Here is a 13,721-nt window from a genome sequence, read left to right on the forward strand (position 1 = left end):
TAAATAATAAAAAGATAGCCCTTTATTCACCACCAGACCCGAACGTCGAATTTTATTATGTTAAACCATTTATACCCCCTAATTGTATAGAAAAAAATCAGTAAACATAGTGACACTTCTATGCAACGAACTTCCATTTAACAAAATATTTTTTATAATCATAAACACATTTGTGTAATTCTACTGATTCTATAAATTTTTTATTTTGTTACCCATTATGTGTTTGGCTTCGTAATATGAACGTTTCACTTAAACTACAACGAGCTATGGCGCCAATATCAACACTGTTGCTTAAGTGTTTGCGATAGTCCGGCTAAGATAAATAACTATATAAATAAATGGACTAATAGCAGAGAGAGAGAGAGAGAGAGAGTGATCCGGGGAGGGGAACGATAAAGATAGCATAGAAATCATTCCGTATAGGTATGTATATTTAATTAGAGAGAAAGAGAAAAGTTTAACAACATAATATACGCTTTATGCCTAATGTCCTATCATGTACAGAAGTATTGGCCATTTATTTACTTTGATATTAGGCACTTTTATAGGCAAGGTGTGAGGTACTCGCAATCCCGTATGTGTATTAAATATTAGAATAGGCTAAGAAAATGTTGATAAGTTTGCCCAATGTAATCTTACTGTGTATTATTATTATTAAAACTATTATATGTAAGTAGTGAGTACCTATCGTATACATATATTACGCTCAATAGATCGTAATTTATAATATGTCGTATTAAATTTCGTCGGAAACTCATTTATGTACGAATTCACTATCATGTACCGTAAAATTTCTATAGATAATATGATTTATACCGTGATTACAATTTATAATCGCAGTAAAGAAAAATATCACCGGGACAAGTAAATATAAAGTGTGTATCGAATCGCATTTAAATAAAAAACACGTGTTGGTATATTTTCGTATACTCATATTATATACGGCTCTATAGGTTTGACAAAAAAAATGTCATCATCAAAGGAATATAATTTTAGAACCTGATTATAAATAAAAACTGTTGACTTTAGCCTCAGCAGTGTGTAGAAGTTTCTGTTATAAGTCGTATGTATTATATACATTTATGTGTATGCGTGCTCTGTGTATATATTATTGAGTTTAAGTTATATTGTAGATCATAACACCTATATATACTGCAGGGTCATGGCCGATGCATTATTTATTCATAACAAACCTACGAGTAAGAAAAAACCCCGAGCGAAAAGATATACACGTTTCATTGTTTGTTTTTCAATATACTAAAATACCTATACGAACATATACACCTGTTAGCTACGCGGAAAATGCATTTCGTCAATGACAATATCGTATCTATCGTATTCTAGAGATTTAGCAAAATATGCAATACTCTCGATACGGCGTATTACGATGATAATGTTGGTTTTCTGCTCGTCTTATTATAATTGTCTTGGCAGTACCGACAAGAACAATAACAATATATAACGCCAACACATTTACATCAACAATTATTACTATGAATGAAAAAACAAGTTGCACCGATCAAGAGACCATATAATGAGTCATTATTAATTTCATTATATTATAGTGACATAAAATGGCGATAAATAAATAAATATAAGAATAATGAAATATTCGTCAAGACGCACTTGTTGTACGCACCTATACGTATGTTATATATATATATCACTGTGCGATACCATATTACATAAAACATGCATATGTGCGCATTTTTGTTGCTAAGTTTCATTTGGAAGTCAGTCGTCATCAATAATGTTAAAGTATGTAGCGTTTAATGTGAATTTAATTATCATAATTTGATACCAGAAAATATTTGCGATCTGGAGTTCTCAAAATATTAACAATATCCCGTTATAAACGGCATTTTGTAGTGATTATTGGTCCTTGGCATACCAAATATTTAAACTTAGGTTTTCGTATTTCGTAAAAAAAAACCGTGAAGATAAGTCAATAATTATTATGTAAATATTTTACGGTAATCGTCAGAGTATTGATTCTCATACATGGAGAGTATTGCAAAATGTAATTGGGTAAATTCAAGAAAGAGGCTGGTAAGGCGTATACAAAGAGATGGACAACAAACACCATGTGATAGACACCCCCTTTATTGTAAATAGTGTTATGGTATAAGCAAATAATATACCTAATAGGAAAAACCGCTCTATAACCTTCTATAAAATCATGTTAAAAGTGTGAACATTGAATTGGACTTACCTTTGACGGCGGCGAAGGTATAGACGATGGCGATTGTTGCGGAATACCTTTCCTCTGTCTGACATGTGGCGACACTCTGCCTTCGGACGCTTGTGCAGCGAACGACTGCAGGAACGAATTTTCCGCGGGCGGTGTCTCGGAAGACTGCCTCGCAGAATGCTGAAAACAAGCGGACACATGGACATATTAATATTATAATATAATGTTATCAAATATCACATACGACGTTTATTATTAAAAATGAATATTTAGTATTGTCAATTAATTGTATTAATAATTAATATAGACGTAGAGACGGGCTACGATCAAAATGCCGGGAAAATCAGTATTTAAAAACGTCGAGAAAATGTTTTTCTTATGCTCGGAAAACACAGTTTACGACGTTCATCATAATCGTGTTACAGGTAAACAATAATTAATTGGCTTAGGAATGCAATAATCGTAAAATACGTCCCAGAAAATATGAATATGAAAATTATAATTTGTATACATGGGTAATATTTCTAATACTCGATTCTAATTCATAATATCATGTTATAATATACATGATATATAGTTATACATATATATATATATATATATATACTCACGTCATTGGCGGTAGTGGAGTCGGACGGTTGTGTGAGTCCGCTTACCCTCAGTACTTCAGCGGTCTTCAGGAACGAGCTTAGGTTCCTCTGGTGAACGTTTACCTCCCCGTGGTAGATGAACTCAACCAGTGCTTGCAAGTCGTCGAACACGACATCTTGCAACACGATCACGGGGTGTTTGCACGGCGTGCTCTGCGAAAAAAAAAAGAACAAACGAAAATCATCGACTGCAGCCGTATCCCGTGGTCGGTTGACGTTGGTGGTATAATTATGGTTAAAAGTCAAAAAACTTCGGCACGCAAACAAACTTTATCTAGTCCGTAAACAAGAAATTAACTTTTATTTTTTTTTTTTTTTATGTCAAAACAAATGAAAATTGTTTTAGTTTTGCTTTTAATTTTTTTAATAAACATGTTGATACAGACATTAAATTTTCACGGCCCACAAAAGCTTCCTAATATTATAAAAAGGCCCTCCAAAAATATTAATCGGTAAACCCTGGTGTGGATATTATAAAATATACACTCACTTTCAACAGTTCCCGGAAATATGGGCTGCACGCAGATAGCACTACCCGGTGAGCCTTTAGGCTCTTACCGTCGCATGCCAGCGTCACGTCTATGAAGTCCTCGTCGTCCCTCAGGTTCTCGAACGCTGTGGTGATGCTGTTCTGGTAGTTGTTCCAGCGCAGACAGAAATGCTGCAAGTCGCCCATCACGCGGTGGGCTTCGGTCGACACTGTCCCGCCTATTTTCATGTTCAAAACAAACGTAAAAATCGTGACGGCGTTAGATAGTTATATTGAGAACGAACACATCGTCATATTATATCGAACACGACATTTTTTCACCGCAAATGTATGCGAAAACGTATTAACAAAATACAAATAAGTAGATAATGTATTATGATATATTATATACGTGCTCTTAAAATAACATATAACTATATGGCATATCCGCCGTATATTATTATGTGCATAAACGTAGCGATTAATAGACGTAGACGACGGAAAAAAGGAAAACTAAAAAAAAAAAAAAAAAAAAATCCCTAGCCAACGAATAATAATTGGTTTTTAATAAATAATCGCTGCCAAAAATGATAGAAATTCATAATATCGTATTATTTATGTGGGGCAGGTAAACTACTATTATTATGGTGATGACGACGATTTAAAAGCCGACATGTCCGTCGAAATTTGGGCTTCGGTTGCGGTAATACGCAAGCTAATAAGAATTAAAACATAATTTAGTATCGTTATTATTCTTCCGGTAATGTTTCTCGGTGGGCGCCAAAAGACGAAAGATAACAACTACGACGCGGGACGACGGAGGGAAATAATTTCCCGCGTGTTTTCCCACTCGTCGGTTTGGAGCGAAATGCGGTGATAACAATAATAACAAAAACAACAACAATAATAATAAGCCCGTCGTCGGCGACGTCAGGTAAACAACACGCGCGCGTTTCCAAAAGATATACGCGGAACACGCATGCCGGCAGAGTGGCGCGTCGGCGTGCAGGCCGAGGGGAAGGGGGTGGGTCATCTCCGAGACGGCCGTCACCGTCTCGCGCGCGTGGAGGAGCGTTGGCGGTCACGAGGCCGTTCGCTGTGTGGGGGGGGAGTAGGGGTTTCACCCTCTTTTCGCGCGCGTTTCGTCCGTCTCCGACCGTAATACGCACGCCGCACCGCGAACAGGTGGGCAGGCGGCGATACCGTGTGGTCCGCGAGAGTGGACGAGCGGGCGGGTGCGCGAGCGAACGCGTGTGAGTGTATACACGTTGCACGCGCGGGTGGGGAGGCGGTGGCGGCGGCACAGGACAGGGGCGCCCATTCATACAACCGGCGGCCGGTGTTCGGCCACACACACGCGGCGTGTACACGCGTGCCACCGCTGACGCCGCACGCCGCGCTCTCGCCCGACGACCACTACACGGCTGCGACTCCGAAGACGGCGACGAAATTCGCGTCGGTAAGCGATAAGTGCGCCGATAAACACGCGACTTTTGCCGCCAATCGTCGTATACAATGTAACATTAGGTACGTCTTTGTAACAATATTATAAAGCGCACACGCGTGTACCACACTACGGTACTATTACGACGACGACGACGACTACGACTACGATTGTTTATGTTATAATATTACTTCGATCATCGTAATATAATAATATTATAATTATTGTTGTGATTAATTACACGTTTCGTTATGCGTTAAACGTCTAATTTTTTACTAGATAAACGGTTTTTTTAACATCGTACAATATAATAAGAAAAAAAAAATATCATATAATATTCAAATTATATCACTGCGGCATACGTATTGTGTGTTTTCGTGCTACCGAGATGACTTACCTATATTATTGTCCGGTAGTCGAATGAGATCTCGTCATCGGTGACCGGTACACGGCCGCCGCAGGCATGCGGAGAATATACGACATGTATGCGATTTGTGTGGATATCGTAATTATTAGGTATACTATATAGTATCTTAATGGTGCACTATGGATTTACGGGGAGGGTAAAAATAATCACGTACGATAATTTGGTTAATTAATTTTTTTCCATCAACAGTAATTAGTTAATTAATTAATTAATTTACAAAATTAGTATGTATGTATTAATTACGCGTGCGTGTAACTCCGTGATTGTCGCGTGTAATTTTTTTTTTATTTTTTTCGTGTAAAATAATAATAATAATAATAATATAACAATAATAATAATTGTTGTCGGTGATAATTATGATGGTGATCGTCGATGTCGCGAGTAGTGTGTAATATATGGTAGTGCGTGCGAATCGCGTGCGTGCCCGCGGCGGTTGCGACGGAGATGATGCGGTTGACGAGAGCCCGCGCGGCGGAACTATAGACAACTCAAAAACATGACTAGCAATAAACTACTAGGGGGTAAAAACCGAGAAAGTAAAATTGCATATTCGTACAGTTTAATGAGAGAGAGTGGGTCCCCCACCCACCCGGCCTACCCGGCCTGGTCCGCCCACCCGCCCCGCCGCCACGGCCCGGCACTCCGCGCGCCGCGGCGGGCGTTTGTAACCGGAATTCGCACCGCGCCCGCACTCCGCATCGCCCACCCGGGGCTCGGACGCGGGGGAGTAGGCGGCAACCCCTTGATAAGGGAGCAGAGCGCGCCGGCGACGGAGCGACAATGGAGTGGGAGCGCGGCGCGCGCTCGAGTGAGAGAGTGTACAGCGGCGGGCGTGGGGGGGATAAAAGCAAAAGAGAAAAAAATCATTAAATTCGTCCGCGCGCCCTATACGCGAAAGCGGCCGCCCCCCGTGCCGCCGCCACCGCTGCTACCACCCCGCTTAGGCCGCCGCGCATGTGCCGCCGCTAAAAAATTTAATTCGTTTTAACACACTACTATAAATAGTGAACATTGTTATTCAACTTTCATTCCGTTTTGGTCCCCACTCGCACAGGATCCCCGGGAATCCCTCCGACCTCCCCTCATCACACCCCGCTCACGCCGCCCACCTAACCGCCGCTCACTCGTTCATCCGCGCACCTTACTACCCCCGGGGTATCGAGCACTTCGGCGTTTTTCGTCCCCTTCGCACACGCACCCGCGCGCGTGTATATACGCCACCGCTCGTTTTCGCCCGCTCGCGTATATAATTTATATGTTTGTGTGTGTGTGTGTGTGTGTGTGTTTGTACTGTGTACAGGCGGCGGAGGAATACGGTTCGTTCCCGTCCGCCGGGCCTACATATATACGCCGCTGCCACCGCTTCCTTCTTCGTCGTCGTCGCCACCGCGCTCACACCACCACCGTCTCACCCCGCTTCCTACACACGACCAATGACAGAGCGGTGGCGGCGGCGGTGTCGTTCTCTCATTTTACTAGGCAAATGTAATTTATGAGCGCCGAATCAATACCGAACGCGGGTCGGAAGCTGAGGGCCCACGCGCGCCGTGATCAGAGCGAGTGGTATACATAACGGTGGCGGATGAGAAAAGAGTCGGCGGTGGCGGTGGTGGCGGACCGGAGAGGGAGGCTGTAAAAAAATGTAAACCTACCCAGATTTTCTCTAGAAAAACCGCCACCACCGACGCCGGATCGGCAGCGCTCCGGCCTATATATGCAGCGCGAGCGGCCCAGGCCTCATCGTCGTCGTCGTCGTCGTCGTCGTCGTAGTCGACGGCGTGGCAGGTGTATATATATATATGTATAAATACGGAGGCGGCGGTGTGGAGGGCGAGTAGAAAGCCTTTTATGTTGCCGTTTTTCTCTCTTCTCCCGCGACGCGGCGGACGCTTAAAATATTATTCCGTAAATCCTTGATCGGTAACCGCCGCCCGTACGATGATTTATCGCCGCGTCTCGTATTGTTATAAAACACATATATTTACGCGTATATATTACAAAGGTCTCGGCAGGTAGGCGTGCGCATGTACACTGGCGTTACGCCACAGCAATGCTGCGGCGACTATTCGTTAGTGTGCATATATAACGTATGAACAATAAACACATTAAATTCGTATCGTATGGTGTATGCCACATTGACCAGCGATTACTCTCGGCGAGTCCATCGCCGAAGATCTCGAAATACAAAACAATGTATGACATAAAATAGTAAGCAATACGAACGCGGAAACGACTAAACCGAAAACGTGCAGCAATGCGGTGGGATGCCTTTTTAAGCGGTCAAACGTTTTATAATATTAAATAAATTGTAATTGGCGCAGACTTGGCGCGAGAAAATTGTGCATAATGTCGTATCGTCACGGCCACTTCTGCACGTGGCATGCATGGCTGCACAAACCTCACGGGCGTTTCGTCGCCTGATCAAAGAGCGATTTAAAAATGTCGCATGAACCATTAGGCGTTTAAATTTCGCAAATTTTAATGACCCGTTAAAAGCGGTCAACATTAAACGGCAACTGACGTAGGTTTGGGCGGCAACGGCAACGGCTGAGAATATCCCCGCGGCGCAGCGCCGCTCCAACACCTGACCCTCTCAGCGAGGATGAAAGTAAAAACTTACCGCAAGCGTTGCACTTGGTGTGCATACATAAATATACGTTGGTATATGTACACAAAACGTGCATACGACTTAAACGATTTATTGTGAAAAAAATTACACGATGTTCTAGAAGACGATTACTAGTAATTACTAGTAAACTAGCTAGTTTACACAGTGTCACCTGTACTATAATATTAAATACTAATATTGTGATATAGTTATTACAACTGTTGGACGATAAATTCACGTACAATGTACATAGGAAGACTATGACTAATAATGGTATTATGATATTATACTAAACAGACAAAATCGTGATCTGACATTTTGATCTAAAATGTGTGTCACGCGCGTTAATACTATATAGGTATACCCATTGAAAGGCGATTAGTGTGCGCGTCGCCGGAACCTCGTTGTTGTTGTAGTTATTATTATTAATTTTTCTTTTTAAACTACATAAATCGAAACAGGAAGAATTAATATTTGTTCAAAATAATTCGGTACCCATCCTCTTAGTATCCCGTAGTCGGTATTTATTTAATTACGAACAAACTTTATAACTTTATGCATATATATATATGTAGGTACCTACGTTTAAATTTGTTTCCGCATTTTAAATTAAAATTCTTACTTTTGATTAAAAAACAAAACTACAATTGAGTGAATCCGTCAAAAAGAATACAGCGACGTAATAAATATTCAAAATCAGTTCTTCCGGTTTTTACGTTACAAAATTGTATAGGAGGGTGTGGAAAAATCAATAATTAAAGAAAAACGTTCGGCGTTGTGTGACTCGTTCTAAAACGCAGATAAATAAATTTTCATTTTTGTTCTTTATTGTATCAAAACTTATTATTACAAAGTAACGTATTTTTGATTATTTTTTGTTACATTGTGTTATTAATAAGCTATCAAATTAAAATATGTAAGTAAATATTTATAATCAACAGATCACTAAAAAAATGTTTAAATAATATATCTTATATATTTAACAATTATTATTTAAGTTTTTCTACAAAACCGACATTTTTCATTTACGTAAATAAAAATCAATTTAATATTTTATGAAACTGTGATATCTTAAAATGACTGCAGTACCTATATAAGTATATACTACCTAAAATTACAATGCCTAGGCAAAGGCAATGATAATTTTAAATTAAAAATATTTCTCGGTATACAAAAAACAATGTTAATGTAGAGGATTTATCAAGATATTATTTTTTATTCGTGTATTCAACGCGAAAACAAATTTGGCGAAACATGCATTTTAAAAAGTGTCTAAAAAATGTTTAAAAATACTATTAAAAGTTTTTCTTTAAAAGAATACTATTAAATATAGAATTTTTACATTGTGATACATTAAAATTAATATATAACTATATACTATACATATAGGTACCTATACTACGAGATTGAGAATTATATAATATAACATTAGCGTTTATATTACACGCGGACAAGGCTAACGAATAGGTATGTATATCGTATCATTTATAACGTCTTTACGCAGTAATTCAGGGTTTCGAAATTGTTAAAAAAAAACTAACGGAATCTGATCCCGAAAGGCGAAAGTATAAAAGGAGCGACGGCTACTGGCCTCCCACGAAAATTTCGACGCGACTTTTGACCTGTCCGAAATGATTGCGTGTAAGCGGGTAACGCTCGAGGTGGCTTGTTTATCCGAGCAAGAACAAAATAATATAATGCCATAAACGTAAGCGATCAACACTCAAAAATGATGGGAGGGTATTTTTTTTTTGAATTAACGGTAGTCGAATATTATATCACGTAATTTTATTCCTTGCGTATTTTTGTTGTTTTTGTTTACGTCCATCGTTTCGACTTGATCACGTGCGATACGATTGGTTCTCTATAATGGCACAATACATAATACAATATTACAATGTATATTAACTCCATTTCACACACACACAGACACGTCCGCGTGTATGTTTAACGGCTAACCCGAAATGCATAGTGTAACAACATTATAATGTAACAGTAATATAATGTACCACAGCATCATCACTTGTTCGGATAACAACGCGTAGTGGCGGTTAGTCTTAAACGTCTGTTGTGTTAAAAGTTTTACACCACCGATTGTGCATATTATAATAATATACAGTAACACTCATACAAATTAGATTGTCCATATGACGTAGAGTTAAAACTAGAAATTCACAAGTTTAGAGAGTTGCAGAAAAAATAATGTAAAAATAAATAAATAAAAAAACAGGTCAGCGCTGATTTTTATTAGCAGCACCTCTATGTATACACGATCTATTCGCGTTTAAATAGCATTCACTATGAATAATGGCGAACAACACGACTATAATATTATATTTTATATACAGGTAGTACTCGTACACGCTCTACGCAAATATAGACGAACATAAAATATTATTATTATAATAATATTCTCGGTGCGACATGTGCCGCCCGATTGGCGTTACAATTTCCATACTAGTCTCGCGCGAGTTTGTAGTTTGTACGGATCCATTATTGTTATGATTTTTTTCTTCTATGCGGATGTGAATCGTAGAACCTCGAACATAATTCGAAAAACGCATAAAATATTCGACGACGGCTACGGCAAAAATCGTGTATCGGAACGTTCTCGTTGTTCGGGCGTACGCATACAAAGTATATTAAATTTTTTAATTTATCTACACTATTCATATAATACTATAATAGACATAGTTATTTTCATCACTATTGTCGTCTACCAATTTAATATTTTCAACATCACCGTACGCGTAACCAGAGAAGATGTTTAGTTGTTAAACGTTTTTGCGCGCAACGTCGCATACGACACACGCAAAAACAAATCAATACATAACCATAACAATTAATAACATGATATATATGTAATAATAATTAGGTACTCGAATTATTTTCGTTGGCATCACTCATCAATTATTCATTATCTGTTTATTGCAGTGAAATTAGGATCGTAAGAGATTAGAACTTTTGAGAGAAATATGAAAAAAATAAAATGTAAAGAATAATAATAAAAATAAGTATTGACGATGAAATAATAATAACACTGGGGATGCATTTGGGAAATCGGGAAGCGTCTGCAGTCGACAGATATTGGTGTAACAGGTCAAGATTTGTTTACGTTAACCAGGGAAACACCCCCGCGGGCATCTTTAAGGTGTCCAGTAGAAAAAAAAAACGAAAAGGGTGAAATTCCCCGGGGAAAATCTCTATCCCATTTACACCAGCTATCGTGTCGCTTAAATACGCATGTAACACATCACTCAGCATTCATCGCTGTTTTACGACACACATTATGATACCACAGATACCGTAAATACCTACTTGCCACGTCATTTACATTTATGAACGTTTCTCGATTGAATCAGTTGGTTCTATTTAATTATACATTAATATATAAACGGACGTACCACGATTAAAAACTAAAAATTATAAAATTATATAATTATTAAAATTGTTTTTTTTGTTTATTTGTTGGTTTTGCGCTTAGGTAAACCTTAAAATAATAATATTATGTAAGAAAACATTTTTAAACTAACGTGCTCGTGTGTAGGCATACTCACGAAATATTTTCTAGAATGTGGATGCGTATGGTTTTTTTATATTATATGGCATTTAAGAATATATAAAAGAAATAAAATGTTTTATGTGTAGGATTGGAAAATTATTATTAAAAAAAAATGTTATAAATAGGGATTATCTAAGATCGCAATGCTGCAAGAATAAAATAATAATTTCAAAAAATTAATATAAATGTAGAATGAATATTAAAAATTTCATTATAGGTAAATGGAAAAATTATAAAGCGAAATGAATATTTAACAAATGATTATTATAAAATTATTATATTAATTCATATATGAACAAATAACAGTTTGAAATGTAACAAAATATCTAGAAATGTAAAAAACAATGGATCATAAAATCATAACATATTTAAAATTAATAACTATGTAATAATTATACGTAGGTACGAATTATTTATCGTCTGATTGTAAATTTAAACTATTATAATTAATTTTACTATTCACCGTGAAATATTATTAACGTTAAAATAATACATAAACTCACGTCAAAAAACAAACGGCAATAGACTCCCACGACTTCGGTATTATGTCCTAAGTAATAATATATTTTATTAATTAAAATCGACTATCTGTACGCCTAGGTACAGGTTATTATAGCCTTGTATAAGTATAACGTCGTGTAAAATGGATCATCAACTGTCAATGTGTATATATATATAGGTACAATGACTGTTATTATATGAACAGATTAAGATAACACGCAGATATTTTTAGCTCATAAAAGAAATTTAAAAAAGGTAAAAAAAATGTAATTTTATTAAAGAGATTTACTATCTTTGACCCACGCGCAACATACACAATTTTGGTACAGCAGAACTTATCTTGTGTTGTTTAAATAAGTTTCAATGTAAGTGTGAATTGATTTATTAAATCAAACTTGAAAGTAATAATATTATCTATTTGCTACAGATATTAAACATCGATTGGATATAGTTAATTAAGCATGTCTTTTTTTAGTAAGAAAAATCATTGGAAAAGGGTGTTCAATCATTCAACTTTCAATAAGGTTAGGTATGTTATTTTTAGTGGTTGAAAAAACTAAAATATACATGTGATCATAACAGCATTTGAATAATGTTATTATAACTATTCATAAAAGGAAAAACTAAAATAATATTGATTTAAATTAAATTTGTTATTGTATTAACACCAAAAATTTAATTTAAATTTAGATTTTAGTGTGAATAATATGATAATGTTAAAATACTGTTTTGAGAGTTCTGAGTTCATAAATTTATGGCACTAGTTGATATGCCCTGGATCATTTAAAAACATTTTTACCTTTAATTTGGGAAAGTTTATAGTTGATTCACTCTAATAATAAAATTAAAAGCTAACAATAAAAGATTGGTTCTCCTGAACACAAGTTGTCTGTATTGTGCACTTGCGCGTGAGTCTGTAGAAAGAAAATAATCAGTGTGCTGATATCCTCTTAAATAAAATTATTTTTATCTTCTTATTTCGATAGCCAAAAATTGTATGCTGTTATTTATTTGAAGTCAGTCAAGAAGTTAAACATGGAAAAATGATTTTTATATTTATTAACAAAACATTATAAAATAAGTTATGAAAAAATTAAATTAGTGCATCTAACTGAAATAATTTGTAGTAGGCATGTTTACAGATTAGAACGAGACTGTATTTTGTACACAACACAAAAAAGGGATTATATGTATTTATACTTATTTTTATTATTTTTATAAGTTGAACATTTTTTGTGTAATTATATTATATAGTATACACAAACCGTGCAGTCAACAACATTGCATAAGATATTGTCTAAATATGTAATTAACTTAATCGGACAAATCAGAGTGTACTAAATACATACGTAAGGTAAATTCACAAGTGTATTAATTTATAAAAAAAAATGTCCCTATATACGATATTGTAGAGGTAGTGCAGGTGATACAATATATTTACCTATACCTACTTTGTTATAATAACATGTGTCGTTCGGAAAAACATAATAATAGTTCATTTTTTAACTTACAGATATTTTATATTATTATTATTAATATGAAAAAAAACCTTCAAGCCTATAAACTCTTCTATTAAGTTTATATAATCGCCAATCACAATATATTAAACGTAGGCAACTGCAGTCTATAATATACACTATATACCTTATAAAGTTATAAATTATTTACGGTCCAGTCCAGTTCGATGTATACGAATATAATGTAATTACACTCTTTATCTGTACCTGGTATATTATACATCATACGCTCGCGTGCCCACGTCTAATCGACTTAGGCGTCATCAAGATTCGCGGTCTGCTAATTATTATTATAAACACCAACACCACACAGCAACAAGTGTTGTGTATATATATATATATATAAACATAT

General features: G+C 36.4%; 1 protein-coding gene across 5 annotated transcripts in view; it reads right to left on the bottom strand.

The window, feature by feature from the left end:
- LOC113554816 (broad-complex core protein isoforms 1/2/3/4/5-like) overlaps window positions 1–13,721 on the bottom strand; it is a 77,644-nt gene that overhangs the window by 21,034 nt on the left and 42,889 nt on the right. For 4 of the 5 annotated variants that reach the window (XM_026958866.1, XM_026958862.1, XM_026958865.1 and 1 more), the window contains 3 exons: window positions 3,332–3,549; window positions 2,803–2,994; window positions 2,213–2,371 (listed from right to left, as the gene is read on the bottom strand). In XM_026958866.1, the coding sequence (XP_026814667.1) occupies window positions 2,213–2,371; window positions 2,803–2,994; window positions 3,332–3,549 (569 nt within the window). Of the gene's footprint in view, window positions 1–2,212; window positions 2,372–2,802; window positions 2,995–3,331; window positions 3,550–5,151; window positions 5,672–13,721 lie in introns of those variants that run through there. The other variant, XM_026958864.1, reaches the window with a different exon arrangement.

Source organism: Rhopalosiphum maidis, chromosome 2 (genome assembly GCF_003676215.2).
Source record: "Rhopalosiphum maidis isolate BTI-1 chromosome 2, ASM367621v3, whole genome shotgun sequence".
Lineage (NCBI taxonomy): Eukaryota > Metazoa > Arthropoda > Insecta > Hemiptera > Aphididae > Rhopalosiphum > Rhopalosiphum maidis.